The sequence below is a fragment of the Cuculus canorus genome, chromosome 1 (assembly GCF_017976375.1).
Source record: "Cuculus canorus isolate bCucCan1 chromosome 1, bCucCan1.pri, whole genome shotgun sequence".
In the NCBI taxonomy this organism is placed as follows: domain Eukaryota; kingdom Metazoa; phylum Chordata; class Aves; order Cuculiformes; family Cuculidae; genus Cuculus; species Cuculus canorus.
Window position 1 is genome coordinate 157,288,734 of NC_071401.1, and position 27,798 is coordinate 157,316,531.

Genomic DNA, 27,798 nt, shown 5'->3' on the forward strand with positions numbered 1-27,798 from the left:
TTATTTTCTAACATTCCCCTCTTGCTCATAAGACCACTCTCTCTGAGGCTGGCGAAGCTGGAGGTGTCCATTTGGACTTGCAGGGTGTAATGCAGATTAATTTACAAAGGCATGAAATAAACACATATAGAAAAAGGAGTAAATGTATGTCTACAAAAATGCTTTGAATCAAGTGTCCCATTGATCCTGTCAGGGAATCAAACCACTCAGCCAGCCATTTACAATCAGTTGTTTGGTTATTTCATGCATTAAGTCCTAGAGATGTTGGACGTTTTCTTCTGTGTTGGCTGATTCATCAGTTATGTTGAAGAAGCACATGCCTTAGAAGTGAAGCACTATTTATGGGTCAAAGGAGGAAACAGTCCACCGCCAAATGATTTTATAATGTTTACTGGCATACAGCTGTTACCTACTCAGAAAAAAGTTGCAATGAGAAACATAAATATCGGAATCACTTAGCAGCGTATAATACTGTAATACAGCTACTGGGGTTGACACATGAATGAAACACTTTGTCAAAAGATCTGCGGCTGTTAATCGTCCCTTAACACCAAAGGCAGATGAATTAGTTACAGTAGAAACGAACCAAATCAAAGTATTTACATGTTGACATTGCAGAAATGTATCCAGGCCACGGGCTTGTAGTACAAGATTAAAAAGCATGACAAACCAATCTGTGATAGGGGAGGAAAACAGGAGTGCCATTTTCTTCCAGTAATACATATGCTGTTGCTCCAGTTTCTTCACCTAATATTACCCCAGGTTTGAAGACCTAATGTGGGGTAATAGCTCACACAGATTGGAAATCTATGGCTTATGCTTTTTCAGATTGAACTTCAAGTCAATGTTGAGTTTGCAACAGTAGTAACTCCATTCCAATGCTGTCTCCTCTAGATAAGACACAGGTGTTCATCGAAGATACCTGAAATACAAGAACTCAAGAATCTCATACCAACAAAAGATATAAAATAAGAGAAGAAGCTGAGGTACAGAATCGTACCACATTCTTAGGGCTTATTACATGAATTTTCACGTCTAGACTAATAGGTTGTGGTCATCTGTCATGGTAAACAGTTCTATCTCCCCCAGTGTTAATATTCTGGGAGAAATACCATCTGGAAGAATATCAGTCCTCACCTTGTATTGTAGCAGAGGTGTCATAATATGATCATAGGGGGGTTGAATATGAGTAACGTCCCACACATCTATAGCTTCAGCATGTACTTCAGTGGAGGTCATGTTATCTATTATTTTATGACTCAAGTGAATCATCTTTTTGATAAGCTGAGACATGCCTTACTTTGAAAAGGTACCTTTGTACATATTGTTAATTTTGTTGCCATATATTTGCCCCCCACATAGGGTATCATTTTACCAGTCCTCTTAGGCCCAATGGGGTAACCACATTGTGAGGCTTTTGTATACAATCCAGCTGTCAATGTACAGGTAACGTGCCTATTCCTACCGAGGTGGTAAGTGTAAAACAATAACATATACCAAGGGACAGGAAGAAATTACTCAAACCATTCAAGCTCTTCAACCAGGGCAAATCATTAAGGAAATTAAGACTGCTTCTAATAATAATCCTATTTGGCCCATTTGAAAACCAGGCAGCCCTTGGAGAATGACTGTAGATTATAGAGAACTGAATAATGTCACACACACACCCCCAGTTACAGTTACAGTACTAGACATAGCTACTCTTACAAAAGAAATAGCAAACATTTACAACCCTGGAAAGTGGTGGCAGATCTTGCTAATGCTTTCTTTTTGATAGCCATTGCTTCAGAAAGCCAAGACTAGTTTACCTTTACCAGGTAAGAAAAGCAATACACTTTCCGAGTATTGTCACATGGATACAAACACAGGCCCTCTATTTGACAAAAAATGATAGCAGCTGATGTAGCACTATGGTCGGGTACCATTATATTGGTGATCTATTGATTATGGCAGAGGCACTACAAGAACCTGAAAGAATCACAGGCCAAGATAACATGACTGTACCCATACCCATACCTATTTATGGGGGGTTACATTAGAGCCCATGCAGGATAGCTCAAAGAGCCACACATCAGAAATGGAAACATTATTTACAGCAACAATTTCTACTAGGAGATCTACATGTAAACACTCCACACACCACTCTTCTAGGACCTGTATCATTTAATCATATGCCCACACTATGGGGAACTATTCCCCTTGGAGATATCCCTACATCTCATGTGGAAGAGGCTCCTTCCTCATGAGGAGTTCATAGAAGAGCACAGAAAAATGCCCGATTTATCTGGAAGCGCAACATACACAGTGACTGGACAAAGACAGTAATTTCTTCCTGTCCCTTGGAATATGTTATTGTTTTACAGTTACCACCTCGGTAGGAATAGGCAGCATAATGGGATCTCACATTGGGAACCCACATGAGATGGTTATAGATCGAATAGCAAATCCTGCTGTATCTGACCATCACTTGCTATAGAGCTTAATAAATTTTTTCATCCATTAATAAATGAATAGATGCAGCTTCACCATCACAAGCTCACAGAATCCTTGCCTTTCCCACTATTTTGCTAATAGATCTCTAAAAAGTCCCTTAACTCTTTCAGAGTGTAAGTGTGCATGATCTGCACTACCCGATCTACTTGTTCCTGCTACCTCATCATTTATATGAGGGGTTGTGCTTCCTCCACCTCCCTGCCTTTTAAATCCAGCTCAGATTCCTGTGAGAAGCTGATGCTGCTTTCCAGGACAAGCTGCACAAAGACATTTCAATTGTCTGCAGGGTAGACACCACCCCATGATCTATTTCAGGCCATGCTTCTGGTGAGGCACATTTAGCCAGGGAAATGGCCATCAGGGTCCAGGGCTTAGTACTGGGCCATCCCAGAATACAAGGAGTCACCATCACAGTCTCCCCAGTTCCTGACTTTTATTTTGCCAGCCATGGCATGGCTGTTCCTGGATCCTGCTGACTACACCGAATGTGTGAGCTGACACAGGTAGGACACAGGAACAACCACAAAACCACGGATGAAATGAAAAGAGTAAATTTATTTTTGTTACCTCATGAACCAAGGGATTCCCCAGTGCAGCACGAAGGCAGAGGCACACAAGTGTGAATGCAATCACAGCAGAGGCCAGTCCTTGCTAGAGGATTGTTGAATCTGTTGTTTTCAGCTGTATATCAGGGATTCATGCAGGCATAGTTTACCACCATGCTTTGATCTTCCTTGCAGCAGAGCAGGGATCTCAAGCATCTTTGTAGGTTGCCTCTGGCTCTATCACAGGCCTATGCTATCCAAACACAGATGTTCTACTTGTCAAGCACACAAGGCTAAACAGCAATTAGCATGATATATGTGTTTTTCTACACCTTAGCTGCAAGTCACTTGAGTGTGTTTACAATCCTCCTCACCAATCTTCTGTTATTTTCCCACACAGACAAACACAGTGGTGAAAACATCATGTTGTTCTTCCTGCATTTGCTTACTGTCACTTGGGTTTACATTTCTTCAGTTCTTAAGCACTTCTAACATCGGATCAGCTTTCTTTATTCAAGAAAAGTGGCATAGAAAAGCTACTAACCCCCTTCTACACCCTCGAGTGGCTGATTTCTGTTCCACAATCACAGCTTCAAAGAAGTTAGCACCTCTTTGCCATTTCCCCTCCTGTTGAAATCTCCCAGGTAGTCCACTCCAATCTATGGAGAGCTGTTGCTGTCACCCCCCATCCATTAAAGGTATTACATTCCCGAGGAAGAACACCAGTCTTTTGTATTCAGGCTGTTTGTGTTTTTATTAATTAAATATTCCACATAGAAAGTACTAAATAAATATGTAGCTGTGTCAGACACCATTGTACCATACATACCCACTTGGAGAGCTCTATGTATTCATATATGAAATATCATGGAAAGCTATTTACCAAATGCAAAACAGGCTATAGAATGACTCAACTCATTGCTCATTGCCAGGGTGCAGACCATACAGCACACACACAGACACACACATGCACACACAGACATGCACATGTTCATTCACTACTGGGAAAAAAAGATGTCTGCACTCTGCAACCTGGCAGCTTGTAAAATGTCTCTATTAATGCCAAAGTCACACTCTGGAGGAGGCAGAGCTCCAAGGCTCACAGGCTTAAATCCCACCAGGGTATTGCAAGCAACTGCATGGAAGAGGCTTTGCCTGCAGGGATCCACAGACTGGGGTGGCAGGGATGTGTGTGGGGCATTGTGGGGTAGGGCAGGCACCCGAGAGAGCTCACCTGCAGTGCATGGTCAGCAATCAGAGTTAGGAAGGAGGTTGATGCTAGAGAGCAAACTAGAAAATGTGCCAAGGTAAATAGGTGTAGGTGTTTTAATGTTTTTAAGTTTTGTTCCCCCTCTCCTCTGTGGTCTCAAGGTGGTGAAGGAGGCGTTGGAAGTGAACATGAAGAACAAAAAAGGACTACACTCACTCTGTCTTTTTTCTCTGTATTATTTCTCCAGTGATCTCTGGAGGAGAGACAGGCAGGGCTGGGAGTTGGCACTAAATTAATGGTGGATAGAGAAGTATGTCCTCTGTAGTACCTAAGATGTGTTCATGAATGGGCAGGAGGAGGGAAGTGTAGGGCTGACGCTTCTCATCCTGCCTTTTCTCCCATCAGACATGAGGAGCAGGCATCTCCACAAACTAATCAAATTGAGTCCTGGCTGGGGCAGAGCCGGTCACAGTCCTGGCTGATGATCTTCCTGCTGCTCTAGTCCTACAGCATTCCTGCTAAAAATAGGCCAGGACAGCATCTTCCAAGCACGTTCCTCCGTCAGTAGAAATGAGCTCCATCCCACAGAGAAACAGAGTGAGCAGGGTCAGGACAGCCACAGCAATGTCTGAAAGTTGTGTTTGAGGAATGACAGTGGGCTACAAGGGTGCCTGTGTGGAGAAAAGAGGACCCGTCTCCTCTTTTGGCAGTGTGGATTGACTGTGTCTTCTGCAGGAACAACTCACTTGTCACCATGCTGCCACTTCCCTATGCCTCTGCTGACAGGTGCTTAGTCTCTTTGTTCACTGTGGAGCTGCTACATGGGGCCTTTCCCACCAGTGTAGTCCTCGTATGGGCTTGTCCGGGTCTTGGGCCTTGGGATGGAGAAATCATTTTGGGGTTCGATGTTCTGAAAAGGAAGCATGAAAATCTTTACCTTTCAAAATTGGAGAGAAGTAGAAGATTAGTGCTTAAAAAGAAACCACAAGGGGAAAGGAGAAACAGAGCTGAAGGTTTCCTGAGAGTGTGATCAATAGGGTTGTGGAAGAGGATCCTGGCAGAACAAGCCAGTAATGGAGAGAGGTCACTAGAGGACATGCGGACATGCAGACTGCCCATTCGGGATCCACATGGCAACTTCCAGTGACTGCTGGTGGGAATACATTCAGGGCATTGACTGGGGAAAGGAGCTACTGTGGGAACTGTGCTCTAAGAGAGTACTTCTTGTGTGAAGTCAAATCCAGAAGTTTTGAAAACCACACCATCAGAATGCATTGGGCCCCTCTTGCCTCCCCATGCCCCTGGACACATCACAGCTCCTTCTCCCAAGCCACAGGCATCTCCATTAACACATGTCATGGCTTTGTCTGGTTCCATGCACAGGAGGATGCCTGCATCTATAGAATCCGCTCTACGTCTCTCTGTCTTTTCCATTCTCCTCCCCTAACCTTCAGCATGTGAACAACAGCCTACAGGTGGTGAAATGGGTGAAGAGAAATGTAAACTTACCTTCATCTGAAAGTGAGATGAGTATGGGGAGTAGCTGTTGTCTCCTGTGTCTCCTGAGTTGCAAGACAAAAAGAGGGAAAAGTTAGTGAGCTGGCATTGTGTGGTAGTTTGGAAATACCACATTGAGGACTCAAAGGGCCTGTAATTACTTTAGAAGCCTCTTTTAGACTGATCAAACTATGCAATATGCAGGCAGGAATGGGTTAAAATCCATAGGTGGGTGACATTAAATATTTCCTCATGAAAGCAGGAATGAATGGTATTGTAAATAAAAGGACACGGTAGCCTTGGAGTTTAGACACCTCCTGTTGCCTCACAATTACTGTCATCATCACCAGACAAATTCCTCCCGCTTGCCTGCACAAGACCCCATCTGTGGTGTGCCCTGGGAGAGCACAGACTTTCTTGCCTATTCTTCTGCAAACCCAGAGGTCTGACTATGGGAGACAAATGTGATCTCAGTAGCAGATCCACAGGGAGTGCAGTTACATCTCCTACCTGTAGATTTGGGAAGCCTCAACTGAGGCTTTGTTCAAGCAGGAACGAGACTTATACAGAAAAATAAGACTTTGCCTCCTTTTTGGTTGACGGGTTAATTTTTAATTGGATAATGGGAACGAGACCAGAAGTGGAATGAATAATGCCCAAGATATAACCTGACAAGCTCTGAAGGGCTGGAGCAACCACTAAGAGACAAAAAATTCCTGACTTTCATATGGGTTTCCCAGAGATAACATAATCATACGGAGCTATTTCTCAGCCCTGACATGCAGTAAGTCTCCTATTCAGTCACTCCTCCTATGCACCTCTGGCTTTTGCATTGGTCCTCACACTTTTCCCCATTGTCTGGAACTTCATTTTCACTTGCATTTCAGAAATTTCATCAGTCTGAAACTTTTCCCTACCTCTAAATTATGCATCATCTTAAAATCTTTTCTTGTAGCTCTCCTACACCTTTTAGCTTATGACTGGTGCAAGTGTGCTTAGGGCTGGGGGACAGTGGAGTCATTCACTTCATCATACCTTGCATAATTTCATCTTGAGTGTAGGCACGATTTTCCACTCCAGTTGTTTGCTTTATGAACTTGGGTTGGCAGAAGTCATTTTCTGGAGGATAGTCCCCTAGCTTCACAGGCGCAGTGAGGAAACAAATTTCAGGCACTATATACATTATCAGGAAAATCCATCCATTGGACACCAGAGCAATGGCCACAACAGGATCATCCCAGTTAGGTCTGTTTAAAACCCTGTTGCCTTTTGTGAGCATAGTGATCCACACTACCCAAGTGGCAATAGAGAACAGGACAGTGACAAAGATGTGCGCCCCATGCCTCTTCCAGCTTTTGTATGAACCGCAGAATGTGAACATGGAAACACAGAAGGTCAGAGCCATCAAGAAGAGCACGTAAATCAGAAGCATGACAAAGTCCTTGTTTGTCTCCTCTGCAGACATACTCATAAATTGCTCTTTCTGGTTTACTAGCATGGTGACTAAGTACTCAATGCTGATCACAACTTGTACCAGGGCAAAGGAAACAATGAGAAGCAGCAACACCGGCCAGGAGAACGGCTTTCTTCCTCTCACTAGTCTGTTGAGGTTGCAGGCATGGGTGAGGAGGCATGAGAAGCAGAGAGCAAAGATAACTCCAAAAAGAAAGAAGCGAGTGGGGCGAGTCCTTTCATTGAGTTTAATGATAAAGGCAAAAGTGAGACCAAAAATGCCGAGTGTGCCTAAGAGAAAGAAAAAATAGATGGAGATCATATGCCGTTTGCTGTTGTCTTGGACTTTACAGATGAGAAAGAAGAGTGAGCCCATGAGGAAAATAGTGACGAAGACTCCAGCTGCAGCTAGTGACTCCAGGACAATCCCCCAGGCCTGCTGCATGTCACAGAGCAGGTAGTAATCAGCATCAATGTTGCCGCAGCCTTGGGGAGGCGATGACGTTGCCATTCTCTTGTCTTCTTGAACAACGCTCCTGAGAAATGTTTCCCCAAAGCTGTAGAAGAAGGGAAGACACAGTCAGTCATATCAACCACCGGGCTGTTGACAGCAGAGGGAAAAGAGAGGCAGGACAGAAATCCACCCCCACCTCACTAGGCAAGGACACCACAGTGCTAAGGACATGGGGCTGTGGGAGCAGAGCCATCCCCTGTATGGCACTCGCTCTCTGTCAAGGGCAAGTTGAGCCCCTTAGCAGGAGGTGATTCACCTTGCATACCTTCTTTACTGTGCCTGGGGTTGTGCAATGTCATAGGAGTGTGGGGAGCAGGGAGAAGGTGAGGCACTTCTGTAGGTTAGCATGGTGCCTTGCAGCACAGAGACTGAGCTGTCTTGTCACTTTTGTGAAACAAGAGCAGCTGCTAGTCACAATCCAGCTTATGCTCTTTTGACAAGTTCAAACAACATCAGTGCCTTGTACCAGAGAGGTTCAGAAATGAGCAATGCAGAACAGGAAACTCATTACTCTGTTTCTTTTCTCTCTATTACTTTTTCTGAAATAGTCTTGGCTTTGGTTTATTGATATGAATGAAGGGGAAATTTAACTGCCTTCTGCTCTTCAGATAACTAACCTGGATGCCTCCAGCATAGTTCTTTCCAGTCCAAATTAAATAGCAAATACAAGCCACCAACCGTGAGCCCCAAACTTATTTTCCTCCTCCTTCACGGCGGTGTGGCAATAAGAACTCTGAGAGACACTCTGAGAGTCCCCTACCCAAGATATTGCCTTGTGCTGGCTGGAAGCCTGAGAGGTCAAAGTTAATACTGTTCATCAAATAAGTAACCACCAAGATGCTGCTTGAGGAGTTCACAAGGCAAAGATGGACAAGGTCTGTAATACACCCAGAGCACTCCTGCTGTCTCATCATCAGTCTGAGTTAGCCTGCACTGCTTCACTGGGACAGAAAGGGCTGTTTAGGTGAGCTCTGCCAATCACCCAGGGGAATTAAATTGCCTGAAGCATGTGCAGAAACCACCGCACAAGAACATTGGGCACTTTGTGGCCTATTATGGGGTTACTGAATAGGTTTAGATTCCAGAAGCCAGGTACTGTTTTCTAGGTACCATATTGCTTAGTAAGGTTTGTCTTTGAATCTATCAAAACAGCAGTTTAGATACAATGTGGGCATGAAACAGGAGGGAATTTGGCCGTAGTGGTGACCCACACTAGGAAACCAACACTTTCTTTTCTGAGATACAAAGACACAAGCTTGCCTGGTAAATTTCAGTATTCAGTATGCAAGCTGCCTTTATTTCCCCCCTCCAGAACAACACACTGTAGTTATAAGGCTGGTCCTAAAAAATTTCCAACAGATTTTTAGGAAGGGGAAGTTGAGTCTTCAATCACTGGCAGTTCATCTAATCAAAGGATGAACAAGGGGGAAAAAATATCACTGACTCACTTGCAGCCTCACACATAGCTCAATGAGACCTGCTTACAAATGGTGAAGTATTTTTCCAGCTTGTAGCCTCTCTGTGTAAAAGGAGACATGTAGCCCTTTGAAAAGCTGGCTAGAATAAAATGGAAATTATGCAAATATGCAGGAACTCTGGATTCTGGTGAAGAGAATGGAGTTGGTGAGTAATACACATGGGAGTTGTCACGAATTAGCATTCATAAAATTTGGGGGAATTATGATCACTTGCACAAATAGCTGAGAGTTATCTGGACATTTGTAAGAAACAAATAACAAGACTTTGTGAAAATCTGGAGAGAAGGCCCTACAATTTAAACCACAGACGTTTACCATTGATCAGATAAACTTATCTATTCACATCTCTGGCAGACAAAGAGTGGACAGGGCAGGTGGAGAGCCTAGAAAGCCAGAGAGAGACCCCAGGGCAGCACAGGGCACACCCACAGCTTTGGGGCCTGCCTCGTGCTTACTGCAAGCCGGTATTAGCCATATAGTTGGCTGCCACGGCCCTTGGAACAAATGGGATTGAAAGGACCTTGCTACCTTGGAGAACTGAGCCACTTGTACTGATTTTTACTCCCTTTACTTTTTTTCCTGGGTGGATGTACTGTGAGGCATGAGGAATCCTTTCCCTGTCTCCTGTGTGTGTGTTGCCCCTCAGAAGCTGAGTCTACACACCCAACACCTACACAAATGTCTGGAATTTCCAAGGGGCTCTGCAGTCTGTGCAAGGGATCCTGTGCTGTGGTCACTTCACTACTGCTGGGTCCACATCACCGCTCACCCCAAATCATGGTTCTTGCTGTAGTGCCAGGTCTTCTTCCAGCCTGAGCCTCCTCTCTCATTGATATTCACCCATAAAATACACCCATCCAATCACAAATTTCAAGTAATTTCTAGGGAAAGTCTGCCATAACTCCCACAGCTCCAGCTGGCAATCCCATGTTAGGGTGAAGGATGGGAGGCAATCACCTTCTGCCACGGCACCCCATGCCCCTGTTTGGTACCCGTCAGGGCCCCGCACACTATCCCACCCCAGCCACAGAAGGCAAATCCACCCTCGATCCTGTAGGACATTACCTTGAATTACCTTTTTGGGTCCTGCCCGGAGAAGGCAGCAGGGAGGCTCCGGCTGGAAAGGCAACTTCCCAATGCACCAGTAACACAGTCACCTCCGCTCCTCCTAACCCCAGCCAAGCAGCAGCCCCGTGCTCGCCTTCCTTGGGAGCTTTAACAGCTGGAGGGCTGAGGAGGTGTGGCTGAGCACGCCTATTCCAGTTCCACCGCCTCTCCTCTCCGACGGGACATGGCTATGAAAATACGGTCCCCGGTGCCAAGAAATTAAGGCAGGCCTCCTGACGTCAGTGGGGCACTCACCCCTGCGTTGGGGTGGAGACGGAGCTGCCAGTCCCAGCCCTCGCCACTGGACTGAATGCCGCTCAGCCAAGCACCTGATAAGGTGCTCCCCTGTCTGACTCCTGGAACCCGTGGGTGGGGACCACGGCTATGAATAGCAGCGCGTCCCCTCCCTGCTCCAAGCCTTTTGTCTCTTTGCATGCTTTCTTGCCAGATAACTGCTTGCGAAGTGGAAGGAGGTCTGGGGATGCAAGCGGATCCACAGCACCTGGAGGGAGAGTGGCTGCAAGCCCTCCTCCAGAGACGTTCTTCTTGGGGCTTTTGCTGGGCACTGTATCTACACGTGGGGACACGTTTGCTCTGCTCACCCCTTCCACCTCTGCCGGGGAAAGCCCCAGGCTCCTTTCCTGAAAAGGGTAGGTTGCCTTTCCTGGCGTCTCGCTTGGCCCAGCCCAGCTCTCCGAAGGCACAGTTGTGTCTGCTCGTGGGTGCTGAGTCACTTTATCCAAATTGCTGCCCCAAACAATTAATGAATGAAGGCAATGACAAAATCCCCCTTGCTCTATATTATGCCTCTGGCCTGACACACCTATTGGCGTGATCCCATCCAAAGTCCCAGCTTTCTCCAATGTGTTCATGACTTCATCTGTTATTTTAAATATTACTCATTGAGAGTATTTCATTGTTCTCATTAAGGAATTCACATCAGGGCTTATCCACACTGAACACTTGGGCTCTACACAGCCCCCAAACCTGGAAATCCCTCCCACCCCATGGAAACTGTAGTCCTTCCCAAAACCTGAGGAGCAGCTGTACGGCCTGTGCTGAGGTCTGACTGTCCATGGTTTTCTCACCTGCGTGTTAATTTTGTTTGTCTTATTTTAGGGCCCTTGGCTTATTTCTCGGTGCTGATCCCTTTTGAATGTCAGATGTGGAGATTGCCACAAAACACATACAAATGAGTCCTCTCTTGCACAATCCCTAAAAGAACATGAGGGCCTGCAGGCATTAGTAGCTCATCGAGTGAAACACAGTGCTCAGAGCGGTCACTGTGGGGTAGGCTTGAGCCATAGGACAGTTTCTCATGTCCTTCCTAATTACATTGCAGTGCAAAATTCTGAGGCTTCTTAGGAAAGGACATACCAGGCTTCTTTAGATGAAATTAGTCTTAACTTTAAAGTAAGTCCCAGGCTTAGTGGGCCAGCCAAGAAGAAGGCAGTTGTGAAAAATGAAAGAAGGAAAAAAGCAGTGATGGAGAGGAGTTTGGCAGCAGCTCAGTGGAATCCAGCCTGTCTAGAAAGTCATCCCAAGAAGCTTTCAAAGGTCACTGGTCATTGCCAGCCTATTTGCAACTTGTCAGAGCACATTATGGATTGCCAGCTACTTCCCTACATTTACAGAGACCACAAACCCCCATGGAATGCAGCATGTCAAATTATATTGGGGGGAAAAAAAGAAGAAAAGATAATAAAAGTAGCACTGACATTTTCCAGAATGCCTGAGAAATCCTTGAGAGTCAGTTATCAAACACACCTTGTGCTTTCAAAAGCTAATAAATTACACTACTTTTAAAAAAAAAAAACCATCTCAAGTGACTTAGGATCCCAGGTGCTGCTGGCTCATGGTAGGTAGCTTGACAATGGTGCCCATGGCCCTCATGCTGTGCCAACAAGGCTGGAGAAGCATCACTGGTCTGCAAGGGTGAATACAAGCAGCACAACAATCACACCAGAAAGATGACATCATTGTCAGTTTGCTATAGGGATGGGATGAAACTTGCTGATAGAGGCACCTAAACATAAATGTTTGATTGTCATTACCTAAATGTGAGCTAAGTGTCTCAGCTCCCAAACAGCCAAAAGGTCGGAATGACTGGCCCAGCTAATTGAATGCACGTGCCTATTTCTGTGTACGCTGAAATGCTGCCATGTGCCGTCAATTGGATTGCCTGGGACCTCACCTTAGTTACTTACACATTGGCATATAGTGTTGTTTGAGATGCCACAGAGCAGGCTGCTCAGCTTCCAGAGACCACTCCAGGTCTTCCATACCTGCTGTATTAGATCTGGCAGTCCTGTGCAGATGTTTTGGACATCCTTAGGCACCTCAAATTACCTTTGTAAGAACAAATGGATTAAGCTCTGAATCTCCACTGGCTATTTCTGAGCTAAGATGCCCAGGTTCTACGTACGTACCTGGATGTAGATGTTCACTATATGGACGTCATTCTGGTGTGCGAGCGTAGACAAACAGTTCACTGAAAGCACTATAGATCAGTCACCTGTAACTCAGTCACCAGCAGACAGATGGCATATAAGATACCAGAACTGTGGGGAACTTCCCCTCTGGAGCATCAGCTCTCACTGAATAACTCAGAGGATCTCAAATGGTCCTAGGTGCCATTGTGTGGGCAATTAAATCGACTCCTACGTGTCTACAGAGCAGCCTTCATCAGAGGCAGTCATCCTGATTCCCACTGTAGTTGGAAAGAGGCATTTCCAAGAGGATTTCAGTTGACTTGCTTCACAACAAACCAAATCGCACCTGAGAAGTATCTGTTTCTCTCCAACAGAGTTGAAGGGAGACAAGACAATGAATTCAGATACAGATCTTCACATGTCAGCTGAATTGCATATTAAGTCTCCAAAATCATTTTGACACAATACAGGAGCAAAATCCTGCTAATGTTAGAAGTTCCTTTGGGTAGGACGCTCTTGATAGCAAAACAGCTTGCTTTGGCTGTATTTCAAACCTGGACAAGCAAGCTGGCTGCTGGTGAATGGGAAGGGACAGTGGCTACATGGAGAGGCAGGGATGGGAACAGGGACTAACACCTTCAGGCAGCAGTCACCCACACCTTACTTTCCAGTCCTCAGGCAGCAGGTCAAAGTGAAAGAGGAGGGCTGAGCTCTCTCTTTGTGTTGAGTTCAATCCTTTTCCCTTCTCGCTGCTGGCATTGCCTGGTCCTGCTCCCTCTTGTAGAGTGCCAGTGCCTCAGTGCTGTCCGCAGTGCCTTGCACCAGCCCTTCTCCACTGGCTTCAGCCTTGTAGGGCTTAACTGCCACCAAAAGACAGAGCTGAAGTCCCTCTCAGCTCAGCCAGGTCTGTGGGGAAGAACATGTCTGGGAGGTTAAAGTATTGAGCTAGTATCTTTTATTAAGCCAAGTAATAAAACAAGTGCATGCCTGGGGAGAGATGGTGCATGACACTGTGGAATGTGTCTAAACAACATGTTTATTTTTGGCCACTGATATTGGCTGCTTTGTGAATATGCTTTTGTCATTCCTCCTGCTTAGCTACCTGTGTATTGACAACACAAGAACAGCCTTGATCCCTAAAAAATTCTCCCCTGCCAGCACTTATCAGAGTCATACTAAGCTAATATTACAGCAGCCTCCACCCTGTCCTGCCCCTTCCATTTCCTTTGTCTTTAGATCAGTTCAGGTATAAACACTATGACACCCTTGGAAACAGCCTGGAACAGAGGTGAGAGGTCTTCAGTTCAGGCAGCCAGCTCAGAGGACCTCTGCCTTAGACAAGAGTGAAGACAAAGGCAAGGAGTGTCATTTACAGAAAAGAACATGTGGCATTTCTGCCTAACACTGGACTTTCTCCTGGGGGTCCTGTCCCTGAATCTTTTGTGCTCTGGCTCTGAAAGCGTGTATCCAAAGGTTATAAAAAACCCTAAGAGTTGAATACTTTTCTGTTGGAAATGAAAAGCATGGCACCAAAAATAAATATCATCTAAAAACAGTTGTGCGAGAAACTCCTACTGGTGTCTTTCAGAACTGTTACTTGTTATGAGATTCAACAATGCCAAATGCAAGATCCTGGAGCTGGATCAGGGCAAACCCCTAGTATCAATACAGGCTATGGGATGAAAGAATTGAGAGTAGCCCTGTGGAGAGAAACTTGGGGATATTGGTGGATGAAAAGCTGGACATGAGCTGGCAACACATGCTTGCAGCTCAGAAGGCCAGAATATGGCAGCTTAGAAGGCCAGTCGTATTCTAGGTTATATCAAAAGCAGTGTGGCCAGCAGGTTGAGGGAGGTGATTCTCCTCCTCTACTCTGCTCTGCTGAGACCTCACCTGGAGTAGTACTATGTTCAGCTTTGGGGTCCCCAGCAAAAGTTGGGGCAGGTGCAGAGAAGGGCCCCAAAAATGACCAGAGGGATGAAACACCTCTCCAGTGAAGAGAGGATGAGAAAGTCAGAGTTGTTCATTCAAGAGAAGAGAAGGCTCCAGGGAAACCTTACTGCAGCCTTTCAGCATTTAAAGGAGAACTACAAGAATGACATGAAAAAACTTTTTAACAGGGCATGTTATGATAGGACAAGGAGTAATGGTTTTAATCTAAAAGAGGGTAGATTTAGATAAGGAATAAATTTTTGATAATGGGGGGTGTGAAACACTGGAGCAGGTTACCCAGAGAAGCTGTAGACACCCCATCCCTGGAAACATTCAGTCAGGTCAGATGGGGCTCTGAGCAACCTGATCTAGTAGAGGATGTCCCTGCTTATTGCAAGGGGGCTGGGCTGATGACCTTTAAAGGTCTTTCCCTACTCAAACCATTTTATGATTCAATGATTTTTTTTGATTGTGCAGCCATCAGCTCCCTGTTATTTTCAACCTCAGGAACAAAATAAACATTTCTGCTATGTAACAGTGTTACGCTTTCTTTGAGTGCTGATTGCTGCTTCCTCTCAAAAAAAGATCCTTTCTTTAAATAAGTGGGTTTTGGCAAACTCCTTTCTCTTTCTGGCTCCTAAATACCCAGATTCCTGGTACAGGATGTTTATTTACTGGGATGGGGAGAGATTTGGGCAAGAAGAGGGCAAGGAAACTTGCTAAGATATTAAAATCAGTGCTACTGATTATGTCCTGCGTACAGAAACTTTCAAACCTGTGAATTATCTACCAGAGCATCCCTAATTGGTGAGAAGATCCTGCTTCTGGAAATGCAACACAAATGGACTGCCTAGTCCTCCACTAGGAACATAATGTTCTGCTGTGCTGCAAACAAGATCACTTCTGTATGCAACCCCAGACATAGCCAGCCGAGTACCTGGAAACCCAGGGACAGAGGGTGGCTCCTGGAGAACCTGTTGAAACTATGCTGAGTTCGTGCCTTAGACTTGCTCTTATCACACTAGGGAGGGGTGACACTGTCTTTCATACTACAGAACTATGGAAGCTGAAGCAAAACAGGCAGAAATGAGTGGAGAGCAGCTAAGAGCACCTGTGGCTGTGGTCACTTTGGCTAGAAAGAGACTTTTTCATATAACAAAACTGGTCCCCTTGTAGGCTTTGAGCAAGTAAAAATAAATTAGATTTTGACCTTCTTTAGGATTTTTAACAGTATACTGGTAAACATTTCACTAATGACCACCAAGCCATGCCACGAGATGTAGTTTCCTGGAGGTATCCTGTGCTCATCTACTTAACAGAGCAGCTAAGGCAGCTCCAGTCCTCCTTTACGGCATTAACCTCATCTGCTTTTGTGCTGATGTGTTCCCAAAGCAGCAAGTAGCACTGATCTGGATGAGGGAATTCTGTATGTAGACAGATGTTTGGGGAGAAGTGCTTAACTCTTAAGAAACAAAAGATGTGAAAACTAGTGGAGCCTGGTAGCCTCAGAAAGACATGCCAAGGGAGATCCAGGAGAACCTGCATTTTCTCTCTCCCAGAAAGGCTGATCCCATGGCTGGGAAATGATTTTGGAGAGAGGGGACATCTAGCTGCATCTTCAGCTGGTGAAGTCCAACAGAGAGACTCTCAGCAAAGCATTCCAGGAGTCAGCCTTTGCTTTCCCTGTACATCAGTCTTCATTTTGGTACCCCTACCTGGCTCATAATGCTTTTCCATTTGGTATTTCTTGCCCACTGTGCCTGCAGTAGTCTTCCATTTTCCCTTGTTTTCCACTCCACACTTCAGGGTTGAGATGCCTGGCTGAGATTCTTGCTGAGAGAGGATTAGGACTTCTCTCACATGGGTGGCTGCTGGCAACAGATATTCTGAGAAAGCCATCCTACTCTGGAGTCTGAAGGTGATTTCTCCTGCCAGCAGTGCCTTTAGTAAGGGGTTCTGCAGAGGACAGCTTCCATGCAAGAAGCATTCCTGGGAATCACACTGCACACAAAAATTCCCTGCTCAATGATATAGAAAATTCTGCTTTAGTGCTTCTGGATCAAACACCATCACTATGACAAAAAACAAAACTGAGATCAAACATAAATCACTCCTCCACTTTAGACTTCATCAGGAAAAAGAAGCGTTGATGGATTTTATTTGTTTGTCAACAAGCTTCATGCTGGTAGAGATCTGTGTCTCCACACAGCTGGCATAAACAATATTTTATGTCCTAGATAAAGTATCAAAAATACAATTGCATTTACATGTTTGATCTTAATTAGACACATCCTATTGAGTGATACAGATGTGTACAAATCTACTGTTGACTGCAGAACCATGGCCTGGAAACAGCCAGCAGTTGTGGTTAATGTGTGTTATCCAACCGAGGCTAATTATTAATCAATGCAGTGATTTTTCTTGAAGGAAATGGGCAGTGGGGAGAAAAATATAAGGAACAATTATAAGGTAAGCTCAATGAATGGAATTCATAGCCTATTGCTCCTGAGTATTTTCTTGCAGTTTAGAGCAGGTCCCCAGGGCAGTCTGTTCTTGATCTCTGCATGTCACAAATCTCAGTGTCACGTCCTGGAGCTGCTGAGGAACTACGTAAGTTCCTGGGAGTCCCAGTCAGGCTTTAGGGAAGTGTAAGATGATAACACATAGGCTTTTGTGCTAGTTCAGGTGGAGACTGTCTTACTACAACTCTGGGAGAAGGAGCTTCTCTTCTGTGTAGTTTCATCTCCTGGGTATCAGGTGCTCGGTGGCAAAGCTCAGGCAGATGGAGGTGGGAGCTCTGCTCCACAGACAAAGGTGTTTCCCAGTAGACATGGGCATTACAGTCTGTGTTTCTCTGTGATTTGAGGGGACAAGGTCTGTGTTCCTTTGGGCTTGAGCTGGAGACTGCTGGAAGTGCCACGCCAGTGCTGACCTGGCAGAAATGCCAGTGAGTAACAGTTGCTAGTTTATAAAGCCAACGCCTCAAGTCTGCTTGCTAGTCCAAACTATGTAAAGTTTGTTGCTTGGTCATGATTATATACAATCATAAAACTCCTCAGATGTATTTCAAGCACTTGTAAGTGAGCAAACATGATGGGAGCCGTAGCTCAGCCCATGCTGGAGTCATTCCCCGGTTTAGTGTGTGTGTACCAAAATGGCCAACGTGGCCTTGCAAACACTCAGTTGAAATGGGAGAAAAACAGAATGTGTGTTTTACCAGAATAGGGCCAGGGCTTTCAGCATACACAAAATACCTTTCACTCAAATCCTAAAGATTCCCTTCCATTTGGCAAACCAGGAGCCAGGAGAATTGCTCCACAGACAGCAGCAGCCTGGAAGCGCATGGTTTCTGGCACAGGTAGATGGCATGTCCTGGGAGCCTGGAGGTGTGGTGCTCCTCAGGCATGCAGAGACCACAGTGGGCCCCACCATTGCAGAAGGAGTGGGGAGTGCAGATGGTAGGCTAGGGGACACAGACTGGGTGGAAGTTATAGAGATGGCTGGGCCACGGATCTTTGTATCCTCCATGTAAGAGGCCAGCAAATTGCTGGCCACCTTCCTTTCACTCGGCACAAAAAGATGCATGCAGACTGCCTTCCACAGCTTCTTCCATCATGTTGTACATTAAGGTGAGTGGATTGCTCTTCTAACTTTGAGGTCAACAGAGGCACACAAGTATCCCCAGATTCTGTCTCACTAAAGGCTCAGGACTGCAGTTCAGCTCTTCGCTCCTCCCACCAAAATCCTTTATTAAATGATTCGCCATTGCAATAATTTCCAGAAGTGGTTGCATCAACATGAAGGTCTTTCGAGTTTCCTCCTGTTCTATCTGTTAATCACAACTCACGTTTTTCTGAGACCTCCAGCTTCCTAGTATCACCAGTGACTTGAAGTTCCCTAAAGACATAGCAATGTTCATTTGGTGTGTGCCTGCTGCATCTGGTAGTTAAGCAGCATAAAAATCTATGACATAATGGTACACATTCAAGTAGCTGTACTTAGAGAAACTGAGGGGGAAACAGTTCTGTATTCTGCCTGCTTAACCAAGACAAAAATTTAAATGGGTGTGTTTAAGATAGTATGTGCCTGATAGTATTTCTGCTTCAGCTGCTTGCTTTTGTAAAATGATGCCTTTCTTTGCAGTTTCTACCTAATCTCGGTGGGCACATAACCACACACAAAGATGCATACCTGTGTGCAAGCACGTGCACAGAGCAGTGTGGCCACACCCAGCCTCGCCACTGCCTGCAGTGCTCTTGCCTCTCTTATTGCAATATCTATTAAAACTAGATAAAAATACAGGACTTGCACTGTGTAAGGATGCTATTGATGGAAATAGTAGCCAAGCAAGTTGAGAGAGAGAGAGACAGAGGGAGGGAGAGAGGGAGGGAGAGAAGGAGGAATGTAGGGCGGGTAATTGCAAGCCAGGAGCACCACTGAAAATGGTTTCTTATAGAAAATTCGCTGCAGGATGTTTAGCACGTGCTGCACTGCAATAGGACCCATCTGCTTGCTTTGTGAAGCCAGATCTGAAGAATCTTTACTCTTTATATAGTGTGTAGTTTAATGTCTGCACTTTACAAATATGGAGCACTTGAGGCCATAGATTTGACTGGTAGCCAGAGAGATTAATTTCTTGAGAACTGAAGCTGAGGCCTTAATGTAATCCATTTTGTTATTCTCCTATTAATTCTACCAAAATAAAGGGTGGAAATCTCAAAGGGATAGTAGTCTGGAAAACAAAATCTGTGCATAGAACTCTTAGATTTAATGTTTTAAGTTTTCTGATAAATGCAAAGAAAAAGTAACTCTTCAAATACCCAATCTTAAACACATAGTGGCACATATACAGATGGACATGCACACGCTCTTTCTCACTTCCAAAAATCCAGCATTCCATCAAATGGATATTTTACACTGATGATTCAGACCAGCTGGCAGAAGTCAAAGTGTCTCTTGACCTATTGCTGGGATAGTTTCTCTGTCTCCCCTCACTCCTTCATTTAACTCCTCCTAATTTCAGGTAAGTCTGTGGGGACATCTGCCATCTTCCTTGATGATTACTAAGGATATTGTAAACTTGTCATGATGGCATGGCTGTAAACAAGAAGCAATTCTGGATTAGGACAGAGCTTTTCACTGTTGAATGCAAAATAGAAATTTCTGTACTCCAGGAACTTTCAGCCTGGATTTTGTGCCCAGGACTGGAAGGAGGCAAGGTCTGAACTAGACAGAATATACAGTTGATTGCCAGGTCTCTGGACTTGATTATTTTCCTTCCAACTTTCTTGATAACCCAAGAGCTCCCCTAGGCTAGAGAGAAGGACATCAGTGTACAGACATTAGCAGCAGCCAAAAGGAAAGTTCTCAGCTGGAAGAAAGGAGGTTTACCAAGCTTCTGGCTTACAGCATATAGAGAAAGAGAGCGTATGCTTCAATTTGGACCAATAACCTCTGTTCCTCTGACTTTGCCAGTCCCTGGGTAGGAAAGATGAGCAACCTCTCCCACGGGACCTCCAGCTCTCTGCTGCTCTTCAGACCTAGCAGTCCCAGCTATTTTGCTTCGTAAACAAAAGTGACATACCTTAGTGACAACCATAGCCCAGGGAAGGGTTTAATGAAGGTTTAATCACCAATTAACCTCTTCAGAAGTGCAAATACAGCTTCAGCTAATAGTAAGAGCAACCCAGGAAAGTATCATAGATGAGGGACAGCTCTTGGTGCGTGCACAATATGGTAAAGGGAAGTTCCAACTTCCCAACAGCAGATTCTTCTCCTCCTTCTAGGGTTGTTGCATTGCCTGATAATCCCTTCCTTGTTCATTATTAACTGCCATAACAGTAATGAAAATGCCAACTGACACAAAATTAACTCTCCTGAAAAGGCTGTAAATTGCTTTTTCCAGGAATTCCTGGCTGCAAATAGGACCTAACCCTCAGGTAAAACTTAGCAGCTGTTGGGCACCAGACAGTGCCTCTACTTTTCAGCAATCACACAATGCTCCATCTCATCTTCAAGATCTGCAGGGAGGTTTGTTTAATCAGAGAGAAAATTTATTGCCTCTGTGCTTACATTTCAACAGGCAAAAGGAATCACTACAAATTTTGGCTCTGATCTTCTGCTTGGCACACAACACATCCCATCATGTGTGGGATAAGCTGAGGTATATTCTTGGGGAAAAAAAATCTGTGCTATATGTGAATGAAGGGATCCCACATATGCTGTGCATTTGAGCAATATAATTGCTGACTCCAAGGGCTTTATCACATTACAGGGCTATAACGCACACAGTGGTGAAGTTACCACAAGATCTTAGGTTACATAGGGATTAGATTTTCCTCAGCCAGGGCTGAACTCATATAGTGGATCTAAAACTGTGTTGGACTGGAACTAAACTAAGCCAACTCCAGTTCTTACCTGAGAATCCAAATAAGATCTAAATCCAACCTAGGATGACTCACCTGTCTGTTTGGAAGTGTGGTTTTACTAGAAGTAAAGGAAAGCTGCAATCCACATATGTGATTCTGCCAAACAAAACACATATCCTGGATGTATTATATGACAGTCTTTAGCAAATACAGCATCTGTCGCAGTCCTGTTCCAATTAAAAAAAAAAAAAAAAAAAAGGCTGCTATTACATAACTGTTGATAATCCCCAGTCTCCGGAGTAGTTAATCTAGATATATACATGGTTAAAACCTCTGCTGGCCAATTGAAATCTGACTTTCCTAACTACTACTCATTTATAATCATCAAACAGAGAAATGACACTGTTCAGTCTGCTGCTGGTTAGGGTGCATCCTACCCTTCCAGGACAGCACGAAATGTTGATAGATTTGCCCTAAATCTAACCTCCCCTCTCTTTATTCATCAAAAGGAAGTAAGACTAATACAATTAATGATTTGAAAGAACTTTATGAAAATATATGCAACATCTCTTCCTAACAAGTAGTCCTACATTGTTAAGCAATGAGAGACTTGCCCAAAAAGCCCAGCAGGAATTACTTTGTGCCTTCTAGAGCATCTCAGAACAGATCCCAGTCAGTCCCTGAATGGCTGAGGTGGAATACGCCTGCAGGTGCATAATGGAGGGACCTCCAACTCCACAGGGGTTGGAGTAAATTTCTCTGGTAATAGGCTTCAAAGCACAGAGGTGTCTCCTAAAATGTCAACAAGGTGGGGAAAAGGCATAGGTCACCTCTCCTGCACCACAGAAAACACAAGGTAGGCAGCACTGGAAGTAAATGACTTTTGTGTGGGTACCTGTCCATTGGTTGGGAGAAGAGCCTGCAGGGCCATATTGCAATGCAGCATGAACAGCATAGCAAAGTATCACCCCTGGGGCAGTTTAAGGGACCTGGATGCAGGCTGCCTAGTGTGGCAAGGCTGGGGAGTAGTGAGCAGGGCAGAGTGTGGAAAGTGTTTAGAAAGAAGGGTGCACTCAAAGGCACCTTTCTTGGCAAAAGACAGGAAGTCTGATGTATAGCAATGGCTAAAAGTAGGACGAGAAGATGTGAGGTCCCAAAAAACCACATTAAATAATAGTGGTGAATCATAGATTCATAGAATGGTTTGGGTTGGAAGGCACCTTAAAGATCATCCAGTTCCAACCCTCTGCCATGGGCAAAGACACATTCCCCTAAACCAGGTTACTCAAAGCCTTGTTCAACCTGGCCTTGAACACCACCAGGAATGGGGCTTCCACAACTTCTCTAGGCAACCTGTTCTAGTGCTTCACCACCCTCACGGTAAAAAACATCTTCCTAAGATCCAATCTAAATCTACCCTCGTTCATCTTAAAACTACTATCCCTCATCCTATCACTACACTTCCTGAAAAAGAGCCCCCTCTAAGTACAGGAAGGCTGCTCTAAGGCCTTCTGGGACCCTCCTCTTCTCTAGTCTAAACAAGACCAGCTCTTTCAGCCTGTCTTCATGGGAGGTGCTCCAGCCCTCTGATCATCTTCATGGCCCTCCTCTGGACTTGCTCTAACAGATCCATGCCATTCCTGTGCTGAGGACTCCAGAACTGAACGCAGTACTCCAAGTGAGGTCTCACAAGAGCAAAGGGGCAGAATCACCCTACAACACATTCTGGGGTATGCAGGAGGAAGTCTTGCTCAGGGAGAATTCTCAGCAGAACTCGGCTGCAGTAGTGAAGCACAGGGTTGCCGGTTATTATGTGAAGGGAGGCCTTGGCTAATAGTTCCAAAGGAATCAGTCCACGTAGGGAGGGAGGTTGCACCCAAGTGTTCACAGGGGAAGGGGTTCCCCTACCTCAGGCCATGTAGGGAAATTCCCTCTCCCATAGGCACAGGAGAGGTGGCTGTCCAACCGTATGCTCTGCAGGCACCACTGCCTCAAGATCACAGTCACTGAATGCTTCCAAAGGTTAGTAGACTCCCTTGGTGCTTTATCTGATTAAATGATGGGAGTGGACTGGGTAATGACACGATCTTGCAGACAATGCAGGAGAGCAGAAAGATGCAAATTCTTCCTATCTAGGCAGTGATATTTTGCTGAACAGGCGGGCTAACCTGCTCTGGTGTACCTGTACAGCCCTATATGTGAGGCAGCCCTGGCTTCTGCCATGGGGCTTGCTTGGCCCGTTGCCCACTTCAGTCACAGAAAAAAACATTCCAGCTGAAGGAACTGGGCACTGCACAAAGTCACAAGATGTTTCCTTTTACACAGGATTCATTTTAAGGCCCAGGATGGCTCCTGGTGCATCTACTTTACTTTCGCAAAGCAGGCAGAAATTTACATATTTGTCTTGCCACTGCAGAGACCAAGAAGATGAGTGTCCTGATCCTAGAAGCCACTTCAAGGAAAAGCCATCCAGACATGATTGGCTTTAGATTTCTACTTGTCAAGTGTCTTTCCCCAAGATAAGAAATAGCAGCTCCACGCAAGTCACCATCCAGCTATAAAGAGGAACTTTCCCATCCCAAAAGTCCTGCTCTTCATCCCTGTATCTTCACATAGAGTCATAGAATGGTTTGGGTTTGAAGAGACCTTAAAGATCATCAAGTTTCAACACCCTGCCATGGGCAGGGACACCTTCCACTAGACCAAGTTGCTCAAAATCTCATCTAACCTGTTCCAGTGCCTCAACACCCTCATAGTGAAAAAGAAGTCTTCCTAAAATCTCATCTAAATCATCCTCATTCATCTTAAAACCATTACCCTTCATCCTGTCACTACACTCCCTGATAAAGAGCCCCTCCCCATATTTCCATCTTTCCCGCAGGCCTCCTTTAAGTACTGGAAAGCTGCTATGAGGTCTTCTCAGAGACTTCTCTTCTCTAGCTTAAACAACCCAAAATCTCCCAGCCTGTCAACATGTCTTCTGCATAGTCCTTCCCACAGAGATCAGCCCATTTTTAGATGTCAACCCATGAGTTCTTTGAGGCAGAAAAGCATCTACGCTCATGCATTTTCTGTGCTGCCTATGTAAACTGGTAATACATGGTCCTGTAGATCTCCGGTCATCACAGAAGCAAAGGGTTGACATAGCTAAAAAAGCTGAACACTTCCAGCAGGAGGCTGTCTTGGCCCAAGTAGGAGAAGCTAAACAACATATCAAAGAAGTAGAGCTCTTAAAGTTTTTATCCATGTATCCTGCTTGGCACAGGACAAGCAATTACTGCTGGTTCAGGGGCCTGCCTTCCTTTCCAAGAAAGGACAGAGCAATTAGCTTTCTAGCTTTCTGAAGGGCTTGCTGTGGGTTTTTTTTTTTTGTTGTTGTTTTTTTTTTTTAAAAAAACTGGAAAAAGAAAGCCTTATTTACTGTGTGTGCAAGATACAGAGAAAGACCCTCACCAAAGATTTCATGGATACTATGTCCTCCAGCAAGCTGCCTTCCCACTGCACAAGAGATTTATCAACAACAGAAGGCCAACAGGGCCCTGTAGTGGCCACATCTTCCTTTACACTTGCTGCTTCTACTGAATTCAAGAGAACTACAGTTGTCCGCTGTAGGATTTTCAAAGGAACACAGTCACACTCACAAACATTCCATGCAAATATAAGACCAAGACCAGTGACAGCCTTCCATCAGCTCGATGCAACCATGATGGAGAGGGACATTTCTCACTAACCACGAACAGCAGCCAGACCAGGTGGCAGCATCTCACCTGTGAAAGCAGGACTGACATTTTCAGGAAGAAGAGGTAGCCTGGCATTTAGAGGATGGATCTTCAAAAACTCATCCTTTGAACTAGATAGAGGCAGTGTAGCTGGAGTAAGAGAAGTCATATCTGAGTGTGAGCCTTGGAAGAACCAAAGTGTCACAAAACACTAGCATGCTTCGCAAGGAAGGGCTTTCCCACAGACTTAGCTGAGATGAGCAAGCCTGGCTGCAGCCAGCCTGCTGAACACAGGCAGAAGCAAGGCTACTGCTAAATATGGTCTTAGGAAGAGCAGTCTAGCAAATCTGTTTCTGAAATTTCTTTCATAGAACTCTTATAAACATTTGTCAATATGTAACTCATCTTAGATAGTATAGCCCATCTTTGCTTGCATTTTTTAAAGTTTGCAATTTATCTAAACTCTTCTTGAAAATTGGAAAGGTGGCTCCAAGATTTCTAGCTAATACTAAAGCAGTTCTCACCAACAGTGTAACTACACCAGTGTAACTAAACTAATATATATATATACACATGACTTGAGTGTATCCAGTGGAAAATAGTCCATAGCTTTGCAGAATCTCTAAGGGGCATCTTGAGACAAGCAATTGCAGGAATGGAAAGCTGATTCTGCCTAGGCTCTGACAAAGTCTATTATGCAGCCTGACTCATATTGTTGACTGTATTGGGAGAAGACCAGTCCTTAACAACCAAAGAGACCCTCTGGCATGCACCTAGATAAAGGTTTAACACACCTGTAAGCGCGCACATGAGCAGCAGTAACAGCAAATCACTCAGTAGTGGAAAATTTATCATTCTGAATAAATATTGAGGGAGAAGAAGTATTACTTTCCTGCTGATGATACACCAAGCACAGAAGCTAGTAAGGACACATAAGGCTGGGTATCTTCTGTTATAAATTCCCTTCATCAACTGAGATACAATAAAGACAGTAGAACACCACGTATATACAACTATATGCTTGACTGGGGAATCTTAATTTCTATTGCTTTAGATAAAGTTGGATGAGCCTCCTCATGTTCTTCCTAGGCTTGCTCTGTGGGATCCTGTGCAGTCTTACATTGCTTCTGCAGGAAAGAAGGTATTTTGTGACTCTAGCTCTCATTGTCCAAAAGAATTTTTCCTATATCAAAGCCAAGAAATTTCATTTTTTTAGCCCTGTTCGTGGAATGGAGCAGATGTACAAGATAAAGCACACAAAAGAATAATTTTCTTCTGTACAGCTGGCATAACCCAAGCAATTAAACCTTATCACACAATCCTCCTCTACCTTAAACAGATGACTTGCAGAGCAAGTTTTGCTATTTGCCTTTCTTTACACAGAGATGTGTTTGTGGGTAAAAATCTTGAGGAGGATTATAGGGCACTCAAATCAGTTCAAATGGGAAATGTGCCAAAATACCTACCTTCCTTGACAATATCAAATAGGGAGGAAGAAGTGATGGACAGAGTTAACGGTTTCTATGAGAGACCCGTCAACAAGGTGTTTTTCTGCCTTTGCTAAGATTTGAATGGAATTCATATTTCCCCCTTTTTTGCATAGAAAACCCACATTGTATTCCCCTTTCCTTAGGAATGCTTAGCAGTCACCAAGCACAATGGAAAGCAGAAACTTTTGACATAGTCCTACCCTTAGACTTTATTTTAGAGAGGCAACAAAGCAGCATGTACATCTTGGCAACAATGAGGATCCACCAGCAGAGAAAGCAAAGGTAAAAATAATTCTCTCCCCTTCAGGCATGAGAAATTACCCTGTATTAAACTTCAGCCTTCTTGATGCTTCCCTTAAAAAGTGCCAAGCAAGCTCCAAAGGGCATCCACCCCTCCCTGCGGATTTAAAATATAAACAGGTGAAGTGTGACTGTCTCCTGTTGCACAACTGGACGTGACCTTGGCACAGCCCAACACACATCCTACCACAAAATATGATGTATACTTGATAATCATGTTCAGGAAGACAGATACATGTGTCCCAGGGGATTTGGAAGCAGAGGGTGCTATTGTCATCATCATAAGTTTCCATATCTGCAGGGTCTTCAGGAAGAGATACAGCACTGGAAGCATGGCTGTAATTCATTCCTGGGTCAGACAGCAGGTGACCAATCCAATTTCTTAGGTGCCAGAAGAATGAAACATCCTTAGCTCTCCCTTTTAAATTTAGTTATTCAGAAGAGCTTGCAGAGTCTGACCAAGGAAAAGAGCCATCTGAAGACTAAGAAAGTGCCTTTTAACATTTTCTTTTCACCTTAAAGCTCAGGAATTAACCCCAAAGGGTGAGATTCTGTCAGAAGCTCGTATTTGGATTCTCCACGTTTACACAGTGACAATTTGGTCGTCCCCCCCAAAAAAAAAAAAATCTACTGGTAAACGTGTAAGCAAGAACAGTAAGAATGTAGAGTGACTGCTTTTGGCATCAAAGCTGGATTTTTACAGCGCCTGAATGTTTACAGAAGCTCATCACATGCCTTTACAGGCAAACCACAACTTCACAGTCACACAATATCAAAATTCTTGGTATATGCCCGTATCTTTCATAGGTCAAGCAATCAATTCCATTCCTTAAGTACTTTCAAGAGCTTTTAATTTATGTTGGATATTTTCCTTCTTCGGTGCTTGGCTAAGCTGGGAATGCTTAATAATTCTCGTTGGGCTTTGTAAACTAAGGCCCTCCAGATTCCAAATCACTTCTTACTATGAGAGTTTCCTCCTAAATTAAGCCTCTTCTCAGCACAAAGTAATGGTATAGCTCGAAAGTCATCATTACTTAGCTCTCCCTCTTGGTCATCTCTGCTTCTCTGGGGCAAAGGGGAAGGTGGGCTGCAAGGTTCTTGGAAAAGGCTGTGTTCCTCATCATTATTTAAGGAGACTTATGCTCAGGCTGCCACCACAGAAAAAAGCCCTGGATTCCCCATGCTGGTTCCCAGCTTTGCCTTCCTGTCCACATCTTCTCTTGCAGCCCCTGGGCAGCAGATGCATAGCACTGAGGAAAGA

General features: G+C 44.6%; 1 protein-coding gene across 2 annotated transcripts; it reads right to left on the reverse strand.

Moving 5' to 3' along the window:
- Positions 1–3,201: 3,201 nt before the first annotated feature.
- Positions 3,202–10,464, reverse strand: LOC104055518 (retinoic acid-induced protein 3). Of its 2 annotated transcripts, none has more exons than XM_054056893.1 (4): positions 10,255–10,464; positions 6,781–7,754; positions 5,758–5,810; positions 3,202–5,158 (listed from the first exon to the last, which is right to left on the reverse strand). In XM_054056893.1, the coding sequence occupies exons 2-4, from the start codon at positions 7,706–7,708 to the stop codon at positions 5,066–5,068; spliced, it is 1,074 nt and encodes a 357-aa protein (XP_053912868.1). In that variant the 5' UTR covers positions 7,709–7,754; positions 10,255–10,464; the 3' UTR covers positions 3,202–5,065. The 2 variants fall into 2 exon arrangements, with proteins under 2 accessions (XP_053912868.1, XP_053912869.1); XM_054056894.1 differs by having other exon boundaries at positions 3,203–5,158; positions 10,265–10,464.
- Positions 10,465–27,798: the final 17,334 nt, after the last annotated feature.

Coding starts and splice junctions, on each gene's coding strand:
- LOC104055518 (XM_054056893.1), bottom strand. CDS start 7,708: ATGGCAACGTCATCGCCTCCCCAAGGCTGCGGCAACATTGATGCTGAT. Junction 5,811..6,780: donor TCAAGATGAAATTATGCAAG/GTATGATGAAGT, acceptor CTTGCAACTCAG/GAGACACAGGAGACAACAGC. Junction 5,159..5,757: donor CATCTCACTTTCAGATGAAG/GTAAGTTTACAT, acceptor CTTCCTTTTCAG/AACATCGAACCCCAAAATGA.